General features: G+C 37.6%; 1 protein-coding gene across 6 annotated transcripts in view; it reads right to left on the bottom strand.

Moving 5' to 3' along the window:
- Dll (homeotic protein distal-less) overlaps positions 1–14482 on the bottom strand; it is a 90332-nt gene extending 75850 nt beyond the window's left edge. Inside the window, exons 1-3 of one of the 6 annotated variants that reach the window (XM_072897600.1) lie at positions 14210–14482; positions 8229–10763; positions 371–612 (exon numbers count right to left, since the gene is read on the bottom strand). In XM_072897600.1, the coding sequence (XP_072753701.1) occupies positions 371–612; positions 8229–8739 (753 nt within the window). In that variant the 5' untranslated portion in view covers positions 8740–10763; positions 14210–14482. Of the gene's footprint in view, positions 1–370; positions 613–8228; positions 10764–14209 lie in introns of those variants that run through there. The other 5 variants (XM_072897611.1, XM_072897608.1, XM_072897592.1 and 2 more) reach the window with 5 other exon arrangements.
- Between the last annotated feature and the right edge of the window lie 10376 nt (positions 14483–24858).

Here is a 24858-nt window from a genome sequence, read left to right as displayed (position 1 = left end):
TTGTAATATTTTTCCAGATACTTTCTCAAATTTAAAATGAAATAAAAACAATTTCTATTCAATAATCTTTAATAATTATTGTTGTCTTGTGTACTAAAATAAATAGCGCCATTTTAGCACTTTAGAAGCCAAAGAATTTTTAAAAATTCTCTAAATATTCGTTAATAATTAAAAAAAATTTGATATCCGAAAAATACCTATATTCCCCTCGCAAGTATAATATTATACTGCATTCACGTTAATAACGTCATGATTAGTTTATGCTATCCTATTGCAAGTAGCGCGAGATAAGAGTTATTTATCGTTGTACTACTGCGTCGTGGGAAGCTTGCGCTCTAGTCTTTTAATATGCCTATAGTATAGAACTGACCTGTGTTTGCGTGAGTCCGAGGCTGGCCGCGAGCTCCGCTCTTTCCGGTAGCGCGAGGTACTGCGTTCTCTGGAACCGCCTGTTGAGCTGCTGCAATTGCAGGCTGCTGTAAATCGTCCTCGGTTTCCTCATCTTCTTGCCCTTGCCATTCCTAAGGGAACCGCCGCCGCCGCCGCCTAGCTCGTCGACGAGGCTTCCGCCTTTATCACCTAATGGCGAGAGGTCTGCGAACATGCACCACCCTAACATCAACTTTCAGAATCCTTGTCACTGCTTGCGTACAAACTAAAAATAAAATTAAACTAAAACCTAACTCGCATTCCAATAATACTTATATATTGCAACATTACGGCAATAATGAACGAAGTGGGCACGAAGAGCCATGTTTTGAAAGAGATACTTTTATTTTTTTGCAAGTTTCTGAACGCATTTCAAAGATGTTTTAGTTTTTTTTTTTTTTTTTTTTTTTTTTTTTTATATAGCAACACTAGATGGCTGTCATCCACAAAAATTTGACATTTCTTTGAAATGCGTTCAGAAACTTCCAAAAAAATAAAAGTGTCTCTTTCAAAACATGGCTCTTTCATGTTCATTTTCCCTATATTATTGTATATATTGATTATTTCAGCATTAACGAATTTTGACGTAAAATACCGTACAAGATACCAAGAATGCGAGAAAGTAGAGAAAAACGTAAAATAATAAAATTTAAAAAAATGATCGATATTTTTACACACAGTTAAGAATTTGGATTATTTAATGAATCTCTACAAGAAAAAAATTATCTCATGTGAGATGTTTTTTTTTACACGATAAAACATCGCATTATACGTTTAATTATTCGACATTTTTCTGATTGAAAGACTTTTATACGGGAATGCATGTAAAAAGTAAAAGACGTTTACCGATGCGCTCAAAGAGTCTCGAAATGAACGGAAATGACGCGCTGTTTTTTCGAAAAGCAAAGAAAGGGAAACAATAGCATAAACACTACCAGAATATTTTATTCGACAACCCGCGCGCGTAATTATCTGATAAAATAAATGCATTATTCAATTCGCGTACAACGAATTGAGATAATTAGCACAGTGTAGAAAATGCCTGGTCTCGCTACAACATCGAGAGAAAAAGCCCTGCGGTGCGTTAACGGCGTGATAATTAATTACGGAGCCATATATCAATCTTAAAGCGATGCAATGAAGTAGCGTAGAGCCTGATAGAGGTGCGCATCGTGCCAGCGTCCGCGCCGCCTATCTCGCGCGGAATCTGTTTCATTATTTTTATATCGCGATTATGATGTTGCGTGTTTTCATCGCGCGCGAACGTTCTTCCCAGGAGAGAGAACAGCCAATGGACATTTTTCATCCTACGACGATAGCTGCGTTTTGTCGACCGATTTTCAACACGAGTGGAGAGGAAGGACGGAAGGGCGGAAGGGTGAAAGGGCCATCACGCCGATGCGCGATTCAACGAAGATATTGATGTCGAGACTTCAAAACAAAGCGACGCGACGATTTGAAGCGACAATCCCTTTCTACACACGTGACAATTAACACAACTATTAATTAGAGTAATTTACTCGAAGCGAGCCGCCGAGTGTATTCACGCACGCGTGATTCCACGGTGATTTATATATGAGCATGTCACTTGGACGATGAGTGAGAGGGGATCAACGAGATGCGGATCGATGGAGAGCCAACAGGGAGACTTTGATCGTGCGTAAAAGAGACAATAATGATCCCCCATAAACTTTCCGCGAGGTTACATTACGCCACGGCGATGCAATCGCGTGTTTACGCTCGTGTTTATCTTCTTCGTTGCAATTTCGAGGCGATACCGGACGTGTACGATCTTTAATATCAGTATAAGTACCTTCAATTTTTTGATGACACGGGGATAGGACAAAAAGTAAATTAAATTGCAAATATTTTAATCTTTTTTTTTTTCTTTTTCATGAATAACGTATAGTTTTTTGACAATTATTCATGTCAAAGATGCATTTTAAATTATTCTCATAAATAAGGTATTCGCTATTTTTTTTTTTTATTTATACATAAGATTTGATATCTCGTGGATTGCTAATTGAAATGTAGCTAAAATCAATTTAAAAAAACTGTTAGAAAAAAAAGAACAGAAGTATAAATGTACTTAAGAAATTTTTCTATAAAGAAAAATTATATAGACATTTTTTTACAATCGATCAATACTCTCAATATTTTTTTATCATGATGCAACGCTAATATTGTCGCGTGATATATTAACACCACATAACGTAGTGCGTAATAAATTTTATAGCGGCGTTAGCGGGGATTACGAGCTCCCGTTGTTAATTATAGCCGGTTAAGGCGACGCGACGTCGACCGGGGCGGAGAGTATCCCTACACGCGGACGCGTGAAAAGACCAAGGTACTGTTTTATGGATGCATTTTTTCTCCCTCGCGTCGTTCTCCGAGAGTTTGCATTGCGAGGAGGGTATACGATAGAGAGGATAGACTATGGTTGTTAACACCGAGGCGTATGCAAAGTGCGCGGCAGCGGCAGAAACTACGGCAAAGTGTTACTTTGCCTAGCACCGCTGAAGGTTCTTTTAGAGTCACATAATCAAACTCAACCGAACGTATGATAATAAGCCCACCGAGCGATTAATGCGACGTTGATAATCACACGGTAGGCGCGCGGCTCTCAATCCAAAGAACTTGAAATTACAAGGTGTCCGTCTCTGCCCTAGGCTGGACTTAACACAACCTGTCCAACATTGTCGCTGAACCGACATCTTATATTTCTACATCGCTACCACATTGCGCGTAACAAATTATGAAAAAGCACGCCGAGTTTATTTCTGCATTTTATTGTCAGTGTAACTAGGAAATGTCCTTTTTCCATGAAATCACAGAGAAAATGCTATTGAGAAATTCATAATTGTTCAAATACAATCGGATTAACTCACAATTCTTAATATAATTTATAAGCCATTTGATTGTGTTATTTTGTTTATAAGCTGTTTTATTATTCATGTGTTTATTTCTCTGAAAAATATTTTTTACTATAAATAAGAATAATTAATATGTTTTTTAAGTCATGATGTTTCGTATATTGTTTACTCGGCAATAATACGAGCGCTAAAATTTGCATTATTCGAGCCTTTCTATGATATATTTAATAGAGATTCTTTTTTTATTCACATTTTTTAATATTTAAATATTAATTGTTATTTTAATAGTACAGATATCTGAGAGAGAACACATATCTGAGAGTGTATCTCTGAAGAAAACACGACTTCCATACAAATCCGTGCGATCCGTAAGATCCGACCACAGAGTTCGGCAGGATTTCAAAGAAGCCAAACCGACGTGCTCCCCAGGTCGGTGTACCTCTACCTAATCCTTATGAAAACAATCATTTAATATCTAATCCATCACTCGGGCTTGGGTAAGCATTGTCTTTCGACCGTTCCGGATTAAGTCGGGCGGCAGTCAGACGTCAGGTCAGGTGACTGATGCGAGATACCGACGGGCGCCTCGTCTGATATGAGAGAAGCACCCGCTAATTGGATTCCAGCTTCACCTACGTTCGTTTATTCGAGAGAAGAAAAATAACGGATGCGTGATGCAGATGCGGTGACAAGCCGATTAGGTTTCTTCGCGCAACCATAAGATTCGTCAATTTGCAAAACATGCCACAAATGTAATATATTTTTCTTTACACTCTCGCGGCTTGTTGTTCATCCTCGTATCGGACAATTTCATTAAAATTTTATAAAATCAAAAAATATCACGATGTCTTTAAGAAACTGACAATTTCCTTTCAAGGAAATTCACAACTACACCAATGTTATAATCGCGAGTTTGTGTAACTAAAATATACGAAATAAATTTATGAGTTACTAGATTGAAACATAATGCGCACGTGTACGCGTTACGATAAGAAATTCGATGACAATTTGAACATGTGGATAAACGATTAGCTGGCATCTTAGACGAGATATTTTAACCACTAGAAGTTGCATAAAGTATCAAAAGTGTCGTATATTTAACTCTTATCTGCGTACATACCGAGTTCGCGGAAACCGAGTGGTGCTCCGTCGAGCGTGTCTTTCTAGGAATTAGAAGCTGCGTGCAAGAGAGATTAGAAGTTCTCGGAAAATCCGGGCTACTAATAACATGAGATGTGTTCGCGAGCCATGTATCTCGATTTTCCTATTGAATCTCTCGTGAGGATCGAGCGACTATTATTATTGGTTATTGGCCATCGATCGAAGACGCTATACGCGGATTATTTAGTTCAGGAAATTCGAAATGCTACCATTAAAAGGATTGAAATAAATATTCCACAAGCAACGATTTTTTTCTATTGGAAATAGAATATCAAGATAGAATGACAACGAATATTGGCTATTGATTAATGACTCTGCGCGGATTAATTAGTATTCGTTAATACATATGCTAAAAATTCTTGCCCCCCTCCTTGCCATCCCTATTTCAAATAGCGCTAATTAATATTTAATATAATAATTAATATTTAAATATTCGTACTATTTTACTATTTTTCGATTAAATTTTTTATAATTATGTGACAATCGCAATTTTAAAAACAAGTTGCATGTGGATGCGCGTTTAATGTTATACAATACGCACGTAAACTTTACGCAATTACCGCGTCACTTTTATTTCATTTGGATAATCAAAATCGCTTAAAAATAATCGCAACTTTGCGCGTCGTAGTCAAATAACAAGTGACAGAATCACTTTTATTGTCTGAACGTGAGTAGAATGCACAAATAGTATGGCGTGCTCATAGCAATTAGACGAATCGCAATTGTGATTTTGTATTTATCATTCAATAGTTTAAATCGGTACGATTGACCTTGTTAATGACCACAATATTTATGATGTTCGGCAATGATTGTGACGCACTTGTTCGCTATCGTTGCTTCTATAATGCCTCAGAAAAATGTGACAAGTTTTAACGAGTCTTGGAACATTGCAACGGTACCGTAACTCTCGCTCGAGAAATGTTTTCCGCGGAAATACTAAAGTTATGCCGAATCCTTCTATAAAATTTCTACGATATGCAGCTCGCGGAGCGGACCGGGAGAGAGAATAATGCGTTTCGTTACCGTACGTACGATTTATGAAAAGCGAGCCACGCGACGTAAGTTGCGGAGGAAAATGACCGATAATTTAAAGGCGAAACGCAAGTTTCCCTCATGCGTGAGAATTCAACCCCCTGACGAGCGCGATCGCTCGCTGCGGGTAGGAATTGCGCGTCCGCGATCGTGTGCCGCGCTGGCTCGCAGAGCGGATTCCTTCCGCCCATGCCGGTGAAGAAGTTTTTCCGCGGCAAAAAAAAAAAAAAAAAAAAAAAAACCTAACCCTTTCGCGATTCTCTCTCGTCGCGTAAGGGGAAGCTCGCGCGGCAATTTTCGAGAGAGGCGCCACGAAAATTGCCCGCGCTAGGAGAAGGCTGTTGTAGCCGCAGTGAATTACGCAGAAGTGCACGGACTTCCCGGGAGATTGCCACATGCCGCGATGGTGGACGTTACGAATTCATAGGGCGCGAACCGAGGAGGGTAGCAAACTGTCGCCGCTATTCGGTCTTCCCTGCAAAGCCTAGGGTTTGCCTAACATACATATGAGCGCGCGCCGACGGAGTTCCTCTACGTACGTTTCTCTAGACATCGCGCGCGCATATGTATATACGTCGCGATAAATTATTCGCCGAATGTTGCCACGGCTCTACGGCGGAATATTTCCAGACTCGGGTAACCCCGGACTATATTTGAAAATGCAATCGACCGAGAAACCGGCGCAAATGTCGCTGCATGGAGCTTACACGGCACGCGGACCTTCTCTCTCGGACGAAATAAGTTATCTCGATCACGCGATTTCGCGATGCGGATGTGTACAATAGGGGCTCGTGTTATGAGAGAACTGCGTCAAAGACATACATGCATGTGGATACAAATAAAATAAAATATGATAAGACAATTTATAATATGATCGACGTACGCGAGTTAAATTGATTGGGTTATTTGTAACTTCTCTGTTGCTATTTTCTTATCGCGCGCGAAAAGTCTTGAATGATTATCTTGAAATAGCCAATTTTTCAAATTCTAATAACAATGTATTTACGAAGACACTCACCGATTATATCGTAATGTCATCGTGTAACGTCTCGAGCGATCCGCGACAAAGCAGGGACGAATCCGATAGTAATCGCAATTAACTGACACGTGATTTCGCGCGTGCGAGAAAAATCGCGATTACATCGTGCTAATGCGATTCTAAGAAGTACAAAAACACGAGAGAATAAACGAGATGATCGGAAGGAAACTTGTATGAACGAGAGCTCTTGGAGCAGAAGCCGTGACTGCTCCCGTTCGGGCCGAAATCTTTTTGTCTAGTTCGTTAGCCGCTTTGCGGGACTTTTTGGGCCGCAAAGATTTAGTCATATATCTTATTCCGTTTCATTGTGCTGTGACATAGCTAGGGCGTCGACCGACTACTACTACCTGCTACCTCCAAGTTTTTTTTTCTTCCCTATTTTCTCTACCTTTATTTTTATCCCGAGAATCTCTAAATTACGTCTTGCGAGTAAAAATTGTATCACTAAATTAACTATCTCATTCATGAAAAACGTAGAATACATTTAAATATATAAAAAAAACAAAGTTGAATGTATTTTTTTAATGTCGAGAGATGTCCACATTGTTTATATACAAAAACTTTCACGTCCGATTTCTTAGAGTTTTTTTTTAGAGTTTTATAACTTCTTTCATATAGGCGGAGATAAAGATTGTGAAGATAATGTGATATAAGGTGTCTGTATGTATAAAGTAAACTTTCTAGTGTCGCATACAAAAGGGTAACGAGCGAGTGAATCGACAATGTAAAACCGGGCTGACGGAATCGCGAACCACGGGAACCAAGCGAACAAATCGTGGTAAATGCAGTCAGTTTCTTTTTTTTTTACAAAACACACAGTGAAACAGCATCTGATTGTGCTCACGCCGCGAAGACATAAGTAAGCGTTTCGCATTTGATTGTCGCACGGAAATTCGCTAACGCGAATTAAGACGTTCACCAAGCGGAGGGAGAGGAGTGAGCGGCAATAAAAGTCCCGCGGCCATACAATAAAGTCGTAATATAATAATAAAATCGCGAGATACAGGTGACCCACCGGAAACGCCTGTCGCCGTCTTATTTCTGTTTCGTGTCAAGGTGACCGTATCATTCTTGACAAATGTTACAACGCTGGCACGATATTCGCGACTTGAACTTGTCCATTTATTAGAACTTAACCAATGATGGACGACTTTGAAAAATCTCTCTTCGTCTATCTATATCTAAAGTATAAGGCCCAAGGTGAATATTCGAGTTGACATTTGATCATCAGAGCGCATTTGAATCTTTAATCTTTTCTCGAAAAACGACATAAAAGTTTTGATTTATTACGCCAGACAATTGATCATCGAGTTGAAAGAAAATTTGTTCATCACGAGTGTGACGCGTTTCTTCGTTTATAATTAGTTAGAGAAATTATTACATAGTATCATCAATTTTGCTATGCGTGTCGTCGATTATATAGAAGCGCACTTTCGCCTTGAGCCCTTCGATGGTATCTCTGTTCCATGACGACACTTTGCACGTCGCGAAGATATCACTGCAAAATTCCTAGTAGCAGAAAATGAATTTCGCTACGTTATGAAATTTTGTTTTCCCGATTTGATCATTGACACGATGCACGGTGATCCGATTGGGCAGTGTTGGATGCACGGAACAGAGAATCATCTGCGATCTAACAAACTAGATTTCTATGCTAAGAATAGAAATATATAAAAAAGGCTGCGAATACATACAGTTGGGGTACTCACCGTCCTTGGGCGGCGAGGGACACTGGGGGGCGTACGATCCCAGGTGATATCCGTAAGCGTTGTGCTGGTGCATGGGTGCGAACGGATATCCGGCGAGCGCGGATCTAGGACTGGGGAAGCCCGCGTCCGCGTGTTGCTGATTGCCGCTGCCAGGCCCGGAGCCTTGATGGGCCGCCAGCGAGCCGACCTGATGCGAAAACTGATGCGCGCCAGGTACGTTGTGCCCACCCGGGTAACCGCTCCGTAGACTCGCCGGATTGTACAGGTTATTGTGCTGGAGTTCGATGAAGGCGGACTTGCCGCTTTGGGAGACCGGCGTACTGGAGGTCGTACTGTCACTTCCGTTGCCGCCGGGCGGCCCGGGCGTCACCGAGCCGAGGCCCGCGTGATGAAGATGCTGCTCCATATCGGAATTGGCGCCCCCGGTACCGGCAGCACCACCGCCACCGCCACCACCTCCACCGCTGCCGCCGGTCGGTCCACCACCGCCCGACATGCTATTCGGGGTCGGGGTACTCGACGGACAGGGGTCGCCCGCCCCGAATGGGCTCCCCAGGTCCGTGAAATTGAGCGTCGTCGTGCTGCCCGGACGCTCCACCTTAGACACGACGTCGATGCCGCCGCCACAGCCCACGATCTTCGCTAGACTCGCCGACGACGTAGTCGACGCCGCGCGCCCTCCGTACGGGGCCCGAATCTTGGGGCCACTCTACGTGACGAGCACCACTCAGCGTATACGTCTACGTCGACCAAGTGTCAGAATACACTTCGACGCGGCGAGCCGATTTCGACATTCGATCGCTGCCGTCGGAACAAGCTGAACTTGGAAATACCGTTCGATTGTTCGCACACTGAATTATTTTGCACTATCACGACGTTTCGTTCCTTTTCTTCACTGGGTACAGTGTCGAGAGAATATTCCCTCTTTCGGCTATATATCTCGAAACAGTCTATGTTACGTGAGCGTGTCACACTCGCCGAGCCGTCGCCGTCGCCGTCGCCGTCGCCGTCGCCGTCGCCGTCGCCGTCGCCGTCGCTGTCGCCGTCGCTGTCGCTGTCGCTGTCACCGTCACCGTCACCGTCACCGTCACCGTCGCCGTCGCTCGGATGTTTTTGTTTCTCAGCTCGGATAGCACTTGTCACACTTGTCCACTTCACACGCGGAAACACTATTACAAAGCCAGAGAAAGAGAAAGAGAAAGAGTCCGGATCCGGGGTCAATGTTACTGTCCGGTTACCGTGCGTCAGCTCATCGTCGCTCGGCTTCGAAACGGATGAGATGCGTCACGACGTCGCGACCAGGCCGTCGGCATATCGGTCCTTTACACTCGCGAGATTACAACGTCATACATACAAGTGGCCGAACGTCACTTCAACAATCACAATCGGACACAGTCCTTGAACGACGCACTTCCTCCAACGTCATCAAACGTCAACGCCGCTCCGTCAATATAGTCCGCGATCACATCCGCGCGACGGAGAGACAGATTGGCCGAAAACAGAGTCGCTCCGACCCGGGCTCGATATACTTTTTTATCGCAGCTCGTCGTATATTCCAACACTCGCGTCCGTCGCCGATTTAATTGCACGTCGTACAACGCGACACACGCGCGCGCCCGCTCGCGCACCTCCTCGACGACGGCGACGGTGTGCTTTTTACGCGCGTCGCGCCACGATTACACTTGGCCGATGAGCGTATCGTGCACGCTCGACGTATACGCGCGCGTACCACGTACTGGACGAAGAAAGTGAGAGAAGAAGAAGAAGACGACGATGACCAGGGCGTAGAAGAGGAGAGAAAAGCACACACGCGCGCCTGGTTCCAGTAACTGCAGTGCACACCGCGCGACGCGGACCGGTATAATGATACATAATGAAGCCCGAGCCGCTCCCCGGAGCCTGGTTCACCGTTTCCGAGAGTCGCCGCAGCGGCGCTACTCAAGGCAAAGCCTGTGTGAAGGGTGCCAGGCGCGTTTGCGATTGGCGCGTCGTGCCGTTCCCCACCAAACCTATATAAACTCTGCAACGGCGATTGGAGTTGCGGAGGCCATTATGGTATCCACATGGGTGTCGCTGAAGAACAACCGCGCCTACGTCTACCCGGAGTACCCGGTCGCCCTCGGGCCTCGGGGCGACCGACGATGCGCGGAGATGTTCTGTATACCTGCCTGCCCGGGGAAGTCCGTTCGTTCGTTCGTTCGTTCGTTCGTTCGTTCGTTCGTTCGTACGTTCGTACATTCGTCGGGCGTATTAGGTCCGTCTGATATCGTTGGAGATATACTCGGAAGAAGGCTGGAGAGACAAGCGTCTAGCGCGCCGCAGAATCGCCGTCTGTTATTCTCTTTCGAGTTTGATTCATTCACTAAATCGCGCCTTCTATCAGACTTACTGTGACGCGACGTGAGAGACGAGTGACATTCCAATTGTTGAGTACTTGACATTTCGATTGTTGAGAGCTGAGTCGAGCTTAGACGGATGACGGATTATTTGTTCGTGGATGATCTTCTAAAGGCTGACAGTCTGAAATATGAGAATATAGAAATTACGATACAAAACTTTCAATTTGTTTTATTAAAATAAATCCTAATCAATAACAATGAGAGATAAGACTAACGCGAGTTGTTGATATGATACACGTGCTATAAAATAATTACAGTATACGCTACTCGTAATTTTCATCTTATTCTTTTTAATAAGTTGATTTCTGTAATATCAGTTTCGACTTTTATTTAGACTTTTATTTACTCTTAGCTCAAATTATGAAAGGCAATGAACTATGAAAGAAGCTAATTGTAAGTGGTACAGCATCCACTTTTGTACAAACAATTTTATATTTAATAGATTGTAAACAAACAATGTTTACGTTCTTTGACTCTGTCTTGCCATACAATTTACGAGATTCAATATATTGTATTTTAATAAATGTTTGGTGGAATTTCTTTTTTATTTTTTAGAAAATTTTCATCCGATTGTTTCTCAATATTCTCGAAAGTTTTTGTTTTCCAAAATTTATAAATTAGTTTATTTTTATGCATTCTCTTCGACAGCCTATAATGTAATAATAATTTAATAGAAGCATAACACATTTTATTTATTACATCCGATAATCAAATCTGTCGGCTCATTTTAAATTTATACAGTAGTTATCTCGTAGTCATTAAGAATAATCAGTATAGTCATCAAAGTCGTGTCGGCATGCACATTATTTTTATATCAATTTGAATCTCGGGCAGCTGTCGATAATTAGTTGCGTGCCTCATAAAAAATTGAATTTATTTTTAGGAGAGAAAGAACTGTGTTACATTATGTTTATAATTATTTAATGAAAGTCACAATATATGTAGTAATAAATAAAGTCTGAAATATATATTAAATTAACATATATTAATACTATAAAAAACGAAATAAATCATACGTATAGACATATTAATGTCCAAATAGCTCGTAAGTTGTGACATTTATTGGAGTACCACATGATTCATTTCTTTCGTGTCGAACCATGCATCCAGAATGATAATTCACATCGTGCTATGTAAATTTTATTGTAATTACACTATCAGTATCGATCGCGCGAATGTTGTGACAATCTTTGGCAAAAAATGTCTTTGGCTTCGTTTATCAACTCGTCACGAAGAAAGTGGATCGCCGGTGAACATAAAGAGATAAAGACAGACATAAAGTTGTCATACGAATGGTGCAATTTTTTTCTTTCCTTTTATTGTCATATGCCGTTGCAATTGTATATCGATAATAAAATTGACCGTAATTTTTTAATGGCAATATGATTGTTGCTAATTAAATCCTCAAAATTTGCAATAATTATGTGATGCGCTTGAATAATAAATATTCTATCGGTTAATGGTACGATTTACAAATTTGCATTGGATTGTAAATTAAAAAAAATATTGTAATTTATTTTATATTTTTAACTTTTCTAGAAATAATCTAGCAATTGGAAATTTACTTTTATATATCACGTTTTTATAGGTAATATAATTTATGAATAACGCGTGTAAAATATATAACAAAAACTTTAGATAAAAATAAGAATAACTATACCTGTTATTACAAAAAATTGTTTGTCTTGCATTTTATTAATCTTATGATTGAATTTTTATCAGACAATTTGGCGTCGTAAATGTATGCGGTGATAGTAAGGGTGTCTAACTTTAGTACAAAGTATAATTTGTAATGAGATAGACTCTTTCTCGATAATATCTATGAATGCGTAATTAGATAAACAGGCAGATAGATTAGATCTTGTTTGCGGGTAGTCTCGACCGCCTATACTTACGCACTTATTGACTATCAATACCGTGTAACACGTATCAGTGTAATTAATTCAATTAAATCTTTCCGTGATTGAATATCATTCTCTTGCCTTTTTAACTTTCATAATTAAAATAAATGACTTTTCATTATACACTGCCCGATGGTTTTTTATGAGTGACTAATGGTAAATGAGTAAGAGCGACATTTTCTATGAAACTTGACCTGCTTTATCAGTGAATTTTTATTCTTAAGACATTCTTTCTTTTTCATGTTAATATAATATATTATTCTTTTGATTTTATTTCATGTTAATATATCGTTCTTTTGATTTTATTATAAAATTATGTTGTATAAATTATGCGTATAAATTAAATCTAATGTCAAATAATCTATTGCGTCAATGTTATTAATTTGAATTTGAAAATTTATAACTATTTTATTTTCTTTTATTATTTAATATTAAATATTAAACGATATCAAATTTAATATTAAATAATCTTTAATAATATTAAATTTTATTCATATTTAATTAAATAAATAAAAACCTTTTTCATAGTATATATATATATATATATATATATATATGCGAAATAAATCTATCTCTGAAATTTCGGTAAATTTTCAAAAGTATATGACACGGAACAGGAACTCATTGATTGCCATCTTAGCACAGTGACCTAGAGACATTTCTTTCTGGATTATAATTATACTTAATCAGTCAGACCGGGCACAATTATTATCTTGAGCGTGGTTATCGTCTACAATGATATTAGTCGCTAGGTAATACCCTATCCATTAACATTGCGTCACGTTTCGTCGGTGTACCGACTCGATGCTTTAATTACGCAAGCACTCATTTTCGATATGGTGAAGAAAACGCAATATTAAGTACATAATTTTACTGATAAATAATTGTCCATATACATACTGAAGACGGCGTAAATATTTTTTCAATTTTTCGAGAAACGCACACATAACTATAGTGTATTTTTATGTATATTATATATAATATATGTAACAATTCAAATAAATACGTATAACAATTATCAATAGTAATTATTTTACTGATTATCAGCAAAGTTTTTTTTATTTTTGTCTACAGATGTTTATTTTTATTTAAGAAATAAAACTGCAAAACTAGCCGCTATAAACGAAAATAGAAAATACAAACTTTGAATAACATAAAACTTTTAACAATGTACGAGAAATATAGTATACGCAGAACTCTATTTTGTGTTATATGATAACAATTTTCTTTTAGATATAACGGAGTTTTATGGTCAAATTTGAAATATCTGTAGGTTTGTTGCATGCAACTATAATTGTACGCTCACATGAAAACTATCTTATCGCGATAATATCCCTCACGAAATAATATGTTTGAATATAGGAAACATGTATACAATATATAAATGAAATTTTTTTCCTCTATGCATGTCCACGTCATTCATATTTGCCACTTTTATTTCCTTTTTCATGGATTTCTCTCTGATTTAATTTTTTTCTCTTTTTTCAAAATTTGATGTAAATACAATAAATATTTATAGGAAAATGTGTTAATCTGAAAAATGACTTTTTAATTATCGAATTGCAAAACATCTCGTTGAGCGCGCGATATGTGCGATATGTGCGATACATAAAAGTGCGCCAGACACGAAAATACGAAAAATGGCACGAAGCTTGAATTTACTTACGTGTCCTGAACGAAATCACTTCCCTCTTCGTAATACCGGTGTACCGATGCGCCCGCGGGAACGGCACTAGGCCAAAAGAGCGTGGCACGCTCTTACAGGCGCGAAATTACATTGGAGGCTAATTGCATGGCGGCAGTAGCGCAAACACGTGTCATCAGTCGACCGCCACCACCATCACCGCACCACCACCACTACCATCGGCTGCGCCATTACCCATGCGATGTCTATGGTGGATAGCTGCGCGGCCGGTTGTGTACGGTGAATTACGTAATTGAGGTAAATGGCGGCTATCCAGAGTGCGGAGAACTGTGCTAAATAAAATGCCATTCAATTAGACGATGAGAAGACCGCGTCGGCGGTGGTACCCGCCAATGTTGTTTTCTCCACTTCGCCGGGATCTTCCTAAAGCGGATGGTTCGTCGCTGTACGAAGGTGCACGCTTTAAAAATTATGCGTTTGGGCTTTTAGATAAAATGATTCATTTTAGTTGACAATTGAAGTACTCGTACTTGTACAAGATGTTTCGATACTTTACAGCACAGGTAGAAAACAGTTGACTTGTTATTACGTGATAAATTTATCTAAACAATTCGTTATGTTAATTTAATTTTGTTTTAGAATTATTTATAATAAAGCTAGCATGTTTGCAAAATTTCAATAAATGATGTTAAAATAGTATTTGTTAATTCAACAATGTAACAAAGTAAAATTTTCATTTTATCTTAAAAAGTTAAAAGAGATATTTAAAAGTTTTCTATAATAAAATGTATACTCGGAGATGTAAATAAATAAACGGAAAAAATATTTTATCTTGTTGCCTTGAATTCGCGATATCTTACACGGCGCCGTGGCGTCAAAAATTATTTTTCGCACGATACGAGAGAGAGAGAGAGAGAGAGAGAGAGAGAGAGAGGAAGAGAGAAAGAAACACTCATAACTCAAGTAGTTTTATACGCAGAAGAAAAAAGGAATAACTCCAGCACGCAGTGTGGAAACGAATGGATAAATTGCGACGCAAAGTGGCATTTTGATTTCTCGTTGCCCGTCATTTCTCTGTCAAATCAAAAGGACGTAAAAATATTCACAGATTATAGTGCTAAGTGGCACTTTTATCACTCGCTGTAATTGCACTTGCACCTCGCGAGAACTTTCTCCCGCTCGCGTAGTTTCGCAGATTCCGTGACTGTCGATCGGTGCGCCGCTTATATCACATTTTTATGCATTCTTTTTTCCCCATCCTATATGTCTGTTAATGACAGCTTGAATACTTGTCACGTTTAAGTACAGAGAATATCCCGCGAGCGCGAGAAATAATATCTTTACAAAGATATACGGAAGCTATGATATTCCATTATTATTGTGCGAGAATTCGCTGTTTTTGTTGCCATTCAAAATTTTTGTTTTACAGTTGTTTAAATTTGGCATATCTTATTATTATTCTTTTATTAAAATTTATTATAGTAAGTATACTTCTTGAAAGTTATTCAAAAAATTTGTACATGTCATTAATACATTCTTTCATATCTCATTAAAAGAAAACTATCAATGACAATATATATTGTGCATTTTGCGAAAAGCTTTTACTACCTCGTCCATTACCAGACGTTGTACAATTTAATTTTTTATGCGCGATTGAATCGCATTGCGTTTTGCATCATGCATTTTCTATCACATACGTCTAATATCCATGCGGTTAAGGTTGTATTTACACCGCACGTGAAGCGTTGGTCGACATGGAAAAAACAGAGAAGGAAGAAAGACAGAGAGCAGCAGGTCTTCGAGTTTCTCGATGCCCGAAGCAGTGACAAGCTCGGATCGTAATTTTCGTACTTTACTGCCCGGCAGTAAAAGCCAGAGAGAGTATAAGTGGGCGTTGCCCGCAAACATTGTGTTCTACACAGTATTACCGTTCCTCCTAACGTCCGAAAACATTCTCTATTTTTAATGTGCGGACCACGAAATCTATCTACCGCACCTCTACCATTTCGCTGAAAACACTTTAAGGGTTGTCGCGGAATCGATTCCATTAATTCAATATTGCTGAACGATGGTTTACCGGATATGTCACGCGTTTTCAGAACATAAATATATGCGTATACACATTTATACATACTGTATGTATATACATATATCCGCTTATCCGGATATCGAAATTACAGATCAGATACATGGGATTGCAGAAACATATTCCTCGTTAGGCTCCCAGTAACATTTAATTTAATAACATGGTAGCCAAAAAAATTGTAAAGCATTCGAAAGAAACGAATGAAAAATATAATTTTTCAGGTAGAGGGTATCATTATTCAAGAAAAAATGTAACGATCATGTCGACGATTATTCTTAAATTCTTCCCGAAAACTGATTTTAAAATTTAGTTTTAGTTTACATGCAAAACTTTATAAGAAGATATCGAGCAATATGCAAATTTATTTCTGTATTTGAATTTTCAACTTTTCTCATTAACATAGAAATTTTTAGTCACTCTTTAAAAAAATTATTTTTGATATTTTTTTACTAAATGGTTATAATCCAAAGAGTTATATTATGATTAGAATTAGATAGATATTTCTACAGATATGTTAAATTTTCAAAATTGACATATCAAAATTAGTTGTCTTAAATATAAGATTTAAATATAAATATATTTATATTCTGAGAAAAGTACATCACGCAGCAACAGCTCCGAACGCAACGTTAGAAAGGCAGGAGAGGCAGCGGATTCGTGAGTCTCACGGTGAGTCGTTCGATCACGAGAGTCAAAAGCCTTCGAGGAGTCGGCGACTTACGAGACGAACAAGGACGGGCCGTCGTTCGAACAAAGAGACTTTCACGAGTACCTCTGAGGAGGAAGAAAAAGACACCGAAGGGGAGGTGGACGCGCAAAGGGGAGAACGAAGAGCCACGAGAAAAACGAGAGGGCGAGGACACGGCTCCTTCAGGATGGATGAATGGGGCTACTAGCGACGTGGAACGAGGGATGCTGTAGAGAGGCTGAATTGCCCGCCATTGTGGTGAAATTGATTATCATATATACCGGGAGAAGATTCGCGAAATAAGATATCGAATAATGACGTACAAGAGATTATGAGTACTTATGGAAACTGCATACATTAAAGAAAATTTTTATATTATATTATTATTTATATTTGGATATTATTTTATATTATAAAACGAAGAAAATAATACATCACAATATATATATATATATTTATATTTATATTTATATTTATTAAATTGATAATCATATAATTAACCAAAATTTTTTCTAACAATTCATGAAATGATTTAAAGTATTACTTTAATTTATTGTGAAAAAAGCACAAATAATTTTTTATAATCAGTTTTTAAAGCGAAGAATAGATTAACTATTTGTTACTATATTATATACTTTCCTTTCTTTACAGGCTAAAAATTATTTAATATCCTAACCAGCAGAGATATTTAAAGTACGATAAAAACGTCTTTAAATAGTTTTTCAGACATTTTTAAGAGCATATACTATATGGGGTTTCTTAATACGATAAGTTAAATTAATATTTGAAAAATAAAAATAATCTAACGATGCACGGTGTAATGAGTAAAAACGTTACATTGAAAATGGTATAACTTTCTTCTTTATAATGAGAGAGTATGTAGTAAAATTCAGTTTAATTCATTGATGAAAGAAGCACGTTATTACGTTAGAATCTAATAATGTGCCGACAATAGCCGATACTTTAATTTCCTAAAAGCACCAGGTATCCAATTTTTGGACGGTGGCACGATGCATTTTCGAATTAGCCCAGAAAATAAGCATCGGACCTATCGAAGTGTCGACTAGGTCCCTATATTATCCGTACAATCGCCCCCCTGCAATTAAGTGTGACCGTTTGTCTATTTCATTCTCTTACTACTCCCATATATCCCTTCGTCTTTTTCCTTGAGGCAGACGAGGAGGAAAAACTGACTTTCAAGGTAGTTGCCCTCGCTTGAATGAATGCCCGAAACAAAAGAATGCCGCGATGCACACGAAGGAAGGGGAGAGAGAGGGAACGATGCGACCGCGAGGGGTGTGGCAAGTTCTCTACCGGGAGCTCCTTCAATGAGAGACTGCGAACGCCGGCGGATATTCGGTCTTTTAGGATTTGATTGAAACTCGACGTTTTTACGTGAGAAGTTCTATTTGCTCTTTAACAGTTATGTGTGTCACAATGATCGTTTTATAATATTCGTAATAACCACATAAATACTTGTATAGTGTATATTTCCATTGTAAAAGTGCCTCTAATTATTTCGGCAAATGTTGATAGTAACCAATTTTAGATATTTAATGACAAAGTACAGCGGGCGTATATAATATTAATGTGTAAGCGATTTTTATCATGAAATTATCATGAGTAAAATATTTAAACATTTATTACATGTTGTAAAATTAAATGCGTGTAATTAAATAATAAGAGAGTTAAAGACGGCAAGTTAGTGAATTAAAAGATGAATTATTAACGGAAATTAAAAGCATGTTATAAAGATCAGAAGTATGTTATCAGAATGCATTAAAAATTATTATTACACGATAATTATTGCACTTAATTCCCGAGACAATTTGAGGTGGCAAATTGTTAACAGTTTTTCTGTTCACGAAAGTGCAAAACGGAAAACGACTTTTTATCGCACATGTTATAGATTTTTCACGCGACGGCAATCATACGAAAAGAGAAGTCTTCTCCAATGGGACTTTGAGGTATAATCGTTTGAGAGCAGTGAGCCGCGCAAAAAGGGTGAAGCTTTGAAATGGAGAAGACAGCAATTTGCACGCGTGAAAAATATAACAGAAGGGTCGTCACTGCTAGAAGCAAAAACGCAACAGTCGCGTGCAATCCGTGGTACGATCGCGCGACATTCTTAGGTGCGTCTTCTTCGTATTTCCAATAAAAGAGAGCTATTTTTTTTATAAAAGGGACTTTTTTTTTCTCGAAAAAATATTAGTTTTAAATTCTAAGAAAAAGAGAGTGTACTTTCGAATAAAACATTTCATTATTAAAGAAAAATCTTGTCAAAAATATCAAATAATTGAGAGAAATATCAAATACTTTTATTTGTAACATTATGCATTTATATGTGTGTGTAACTTAAAAATTATTCCATCATTAACGAGTTATCAGATATACAGTACCGGCCAAAAATATATCACCTTTTAGTATTTTTGAGTATAATTTTATTCAAAGTGCATGCATATTTATAATATCATAATATATGTTTTGATAGTAAATACAACTTAGCGAATCAAATATTTTTCATAAAATAATATAAAAACTTAATTTTAATAATATAAAAAATTAATTTTATAAGTAAGTAAATTAAATTAAATTTATGCTCAAAAATCCTAAAGGTGATATATTTTTGGCCGGTACTGTATTATTTCAAGATTATAATAGAAAATACTTATACTTAATTTCTTATACTTAAAACTTACAATATTACATAATTAATAATAATCAAATATGTACGGCTAAAATGAGCAAAAAAAGAATTTATATCTGAATGCGAAAAAATATTTAATATAAATTTCTTTCATCTATACATATCAATTATTTGATATTTTGTCGATTTAATACGTCAAAATCGAATGTCGTACTTTTTTGTCTCGTCTGATTCGAAAGCAATTTACAGTCGTAGGAAAAGTTGAAATATTGTTTGTTGATTCATTATTATAAAAATAGCTAATATCACTACCAGAAGGGAGTAAATGCGTTTCCCATTCTCTTTCTTATACCTAATCGAATCTCACGAGTACTCGCAATTTCCGCGACTTTCCACAAAGGCCTCGCTCGCACGCACGACATTGCGAATGTATGCGACGAACACCTGGAGTTCTCAAACGATCGTGATGGACTGTTGATAAAAGGAACTTAGTGTTCGCACGAAGGGTACATGGGTGGAATTGAGCAAGAAACTCAGTATGAGGAGTTCCTCGGTTTCTTGCAAAAGGGGTGGTTCACGATTATCGAGGTTAGGTATGGATGATGAGAGAGGAAGGAGACAAGAAGGCGGGTGAAATCATCGAAGGATGCAACGCAAACATATAAATTAAAAAATCGAAGTAGTACGAAAAGTCGCCGCGTAAAAAGAAAACAAAAAAAATGATGTATAATAATATTATAATTTTTTATATGCTCATATGAGTTTGTAATTTTTTTATGAAGAAGCTATGACATATTTATCGCTCCTGTTAGTTAATCTGTTCATTCTAAAATTAGAAGAATCTTTCTAATTTTACTTCTAAAAGGAAAATAAAATGTTAGAAAATGTATAAGATGATAATATTATAAATTTTTTATATGCTCACATATAAACTTGTAATTTTTTTATAATGAAGCTATGACATATCAATCGATTTTGTTAAAGTTACATCAAAGATATTCATATCTCTGAAGAATAATCAAATAGGAAAATTATCTTCTTGCAATTGATTCGTTCTATTTATAAAACTAGAAAACTTTTTTCTAATTTCAACTTATCGATAACAAAATTATCGATGTTCAAAAGAGAATAATGCGATAACAATTGGAAAAAGAAAGAAAAAAAAAAACATCCAAATATGCGCGCAAAAGAGTTGGCGAGATACGGAAAAAGAGAACGGAGACATAAGAGAAAGACGACTAAATGATGCGAGAGAGGAGAGAGTGCGAAGGAGAACGGGAGCAGGGGAGTAGCGAGAGAGAACGTCAGCTGGTTGCGTTCTCGCGTGACGACGCTCCGCGTCGACCCGCGCCGACCCGCGCCGCGCGCCTGTGGCGGCGGGAAGACCCGCCTTGTATCTCTGTCCCTCATTACTATTCTATGTGTCGTAGTAGACGACGAGGGCCGTCGTCGCGCATCAGGCCCAGTGTATAGGCAACAAGAAAACCGGCCAGTGTGCGTGCGTGCCTGCGCCGCGACGGGCCGTGTTGTGCGTGCGTGAGCGCACGCGCACGTCAGAGTCTCCTGGCGGCCCCTCTTTTTTTTTATATTTATTTCGCTGCCTCTTTTGCTTTCTTTCTCTCTCTCTCCCTCATTCTTTTCTCGCGTCTCTCTCGTTTCCTCCCTTTGTTTTTATTCGCGCCCCCTTACTCCACCAGAATGCCAGGGTGCGTGTCTGCGAAGAGCAACTCTAGCCACGCTAGCCCGCAGCGCTCGATGTCAACTCGTTGCCACGCATCTGCCTAGCCGGCTGTCACGCCATCGGCAAGCCACGAGAGAGTGTGAATCAGATCGATCTTACATGAGCGAGCGTGATGAGGGTGGACGAGTCTTGATCGTCGTCGAATTTTTATGAAGACCACTTTGGATTCTCTTTTGATTAGCCGATGTAGCAGCAATCCAAAGGACAGCGTAATTATACGAATATTAACTTTATTTACATTTTGCAACTAGAGTCTCGACGATTACATATTTATTTTTATATTGCAAATATTGAATAATTTTTTTTATTATTTATAGATAAATATAATATTATTTTCTACAAAGTTAACTTGTTGCAACGTATCCATTTTGCCGCTGCTATATATCATCTTTGTATGTGTGTTAGAAAGAAAGCATATTGTCTTATTAAAAAAAACTTAAATGTAGAACATAAAAGAATAATATTCATTATATAACGCGCGCGAAATTGTCGAAATTTTTATATCTATAAGAAACATTTAATAAATATAAATTACGTAATTGCTTGAGAGTGTAGAGTTTGATTTATCTTAAATCCTAATAAATGTATAATGTATAATAAATAATAATACAATAAATAATAAATGTATTAATATATTATTAATAAAGTCTCATAAATTATATTAATAAAGTCTCAATTAAAGTTTTCAAAATATTTTTCATTAGTTACATCTTTATAATAGAGTTAATATAAATAATGATTATTAAAATTATATCTAAAATTATAAACATTAGAAACTATATTAAAATTGTGCATTCTCTTTTATAAAAAACCCTTTATATTATTTTATTAAATAATTTTAATGTTTTTCTTGCTGTAAAATTATTGGTAATAATATCAAGGGTTTCATAACATAGGAGCGTATTCTTAATTTTAAAAAATGAGATATTAAGGCATATAAAAACTCTATATCGTTCTGCATCTTATAACAAAGGTGCGTACTAATTGGCCTAATAATTATGGAAATAAATACAGAAATATTTAGACATATTCCTATGTATCAAATATGAACTTTAAATCGAAATTTTTTTATCTCATTCCTGTAAAGTTACGATTTCGGATCCCTATGTTATAAAAAAACCCTTGATAATTAATAAATTTGCTATATGCAAGTATATATTAAAAAACAGGTAAATCATTATTTTTCCATCGATTAACATGTTTGTTTGCCAATAAAATTACGTGAGGTTTCATCTAGTTCGACATAGAATCGATTCTTTTTTAATTTGAATTAGATGTGGTCCTTTCCGAAGAAAGGAAGAACATGAAAATTCGTCGCGGTGGATTGTAGGGTTAAAAAGACCCGGTAGAGGGTTAATACCGTCGTCTCTAACCAGAATTGACACGGCACTCATCCCCCTCACAACGTAATTGGCCCCTTTGCTTTCTAGTCTGATGCCAGAAGGGATTTCTAGAAGTCAGTGGGCGAATCCTGTTTCGGCGGCGTTTATATTCGACAGAGGACCCTGGGGGCCGGTGTTTATTGCTGATCTAATAAAAGTCCCTCGCCTCTCGATCGCCGCAAACGTGACTATACGTCGTTATATGGCGCCCCCCTCCTCACAGTTGCCACAATAAATTTGTATAATCCGCCGTCAACGTCAGTTATATTATCACCAGATATTGTTTTAAGAAGCCATGGTAGATATATAAATTTATTTCGAAATTTCTACTTTACATACCTGCTGATTTATAGTTTATTTGATGTGTTCTATAATAGCTAGCTATATGTTTTTATTCGCTATAAAGATAATAAAGACAATAACTTAATAAATTAATCTTTCTCTCATATTGACACGATATATTATTAGGTAAATCTTTTTTTTGAAATCTCGAATTTATGATATTTATGATATTTGATATATGTATATATGTCATTTTAAATTATATGACAGTATGAAGGTGCATGCTTGTGCGCATGTTGCATTAGTCATTAATTAAAGTATAAATGCGTTATGAGATAAATCTATGGATTTATGGGTCGTATCTTATTACTCTATAAAACTTTAATCAATACGCGAAGACAGTCGAGATTTGCTGTAGACGAATGGCGCCAAAGGAGATAGACCAAGAGAACAAAGAAGAATCAGTCGGAAGAGACAGAAACAGAGTCGATGAGAGGGTAGCCGAAATAATTAGCGGGAGGCATTGGGAAGGTCGGGCGGAAGGTCGTGGCCAGGAAGCGGCGTGGGGAGTCCTGTGATCTTAGGGAAGTCACGGGTCAGTTATGTATGCTTTGCTTGGTTTTTGCTGCGAATATTACTGCGCGCAATTAGCCGCGGTTCATTAGTTACTGTCCAATCAATCAAGACGTCCGACGCAGGGAAGAGATTTCCTTGTAAATTTACCAGTTTTATAAAAAGCGTACCTTCTCAAACGTGATATTTCCTAACATCATTTTCTGCACATCATCAATTGTGTCGAATAAAATTTTGAAAAAAAAAAAAAGAAATTTAATGCGAGAGGATATTTACGTGGTATATATGTTGGTATATCATTTCCACATCTTTAATCTACTTTTAATTTGTAATATTAAATTTTTTATCAACAAAGCAGTGAAATATCTATATTTTTGTAAAATTAAAGATTGAGAAGAAAATTATTTCTTATATAGAAATAGAAAAGATATTTGTTGACGTTTTGATGATGAAAAAGATAAACCTTTCACGTGCTATAATTTTTTTAATATATAGAATTAGATCCTGATTAATTATAAGACAATTATCTCGACTTCGATTTATCTAATTTCCGAGAAGGATTCGATTCGAGTCAAAGACCATCATAATGGCCTTCGAAGTATTGCGCACTAACTTTTCTTCATACACATAGAAAAAGAGCATAAGAAATGAGTTATTTACGTATTACACTAATAATATGATTTGTGTGATATAGAATCAATCGTAATAATCATATTGCATAATATTTGCATAATAATTCTAAGTATCTCTCTCTGTGTATGTGTGTGTATTTTTATATTAGCGATGTGAAAGTCATGTCGAAGGACCGACGCGAGTAGATCATACTCGAATCCAATGTTATAATCCAAGCATCACCGCATCCATCTTCCTCAGCTCTCTGGTTGACCCTTTCCACGAGAGTTTAAACGAAACTCAGGCAATCTGCCGGGTGCTCAGGCCCCGCAGGTTCATTAGTCAGGAGGCTAAACGCCGTTACCCCACTCTGCTAAGTAAGCTGTAAGGCCTAGGGAGGACGAGACGGGAAGTCGAGCGTAAAGTCCTTCGTAACGATGCGTTCGATCGATTGTTGCTGCATGATCTTGCACAATTCGCTATTTTACCGCGATGAACCTCAATTCTCACTTCTGACGATACTGATAAATTGGCCACTTAAAAATCCATTAATTACAACGAAGTGCGAATGAGATTTCATGCCAAGCGACTTCCGAGAGAAGAGAGATTGCTCATTCACAAAAAACTTTAAACTCGCACGAATACTTCTTGCTATAGAT

The sequence above is a fragment of the Anoplolepis gracilipes genome, chromosome 1 (assembly GCF_047496725.1).
Source record: "Anoplolepis gracilipes chromosome 1, ASM4749672v1, whole genome shotgun sequence".
In the NCBI taxonomy this organism is placed as follows: domain Eukaryota; kingdom Metazoa; phylum Arthropoda; class Insecta; order Hymenoptera; family Formicidae; genus Anoplolepis; species Anoplolepis gracilipes.
The sequence above is the reverse complement of the archived record's forward strand: the minus strand, read 5'-3'. Positions and strand labels throughout refer to the sequence as shown.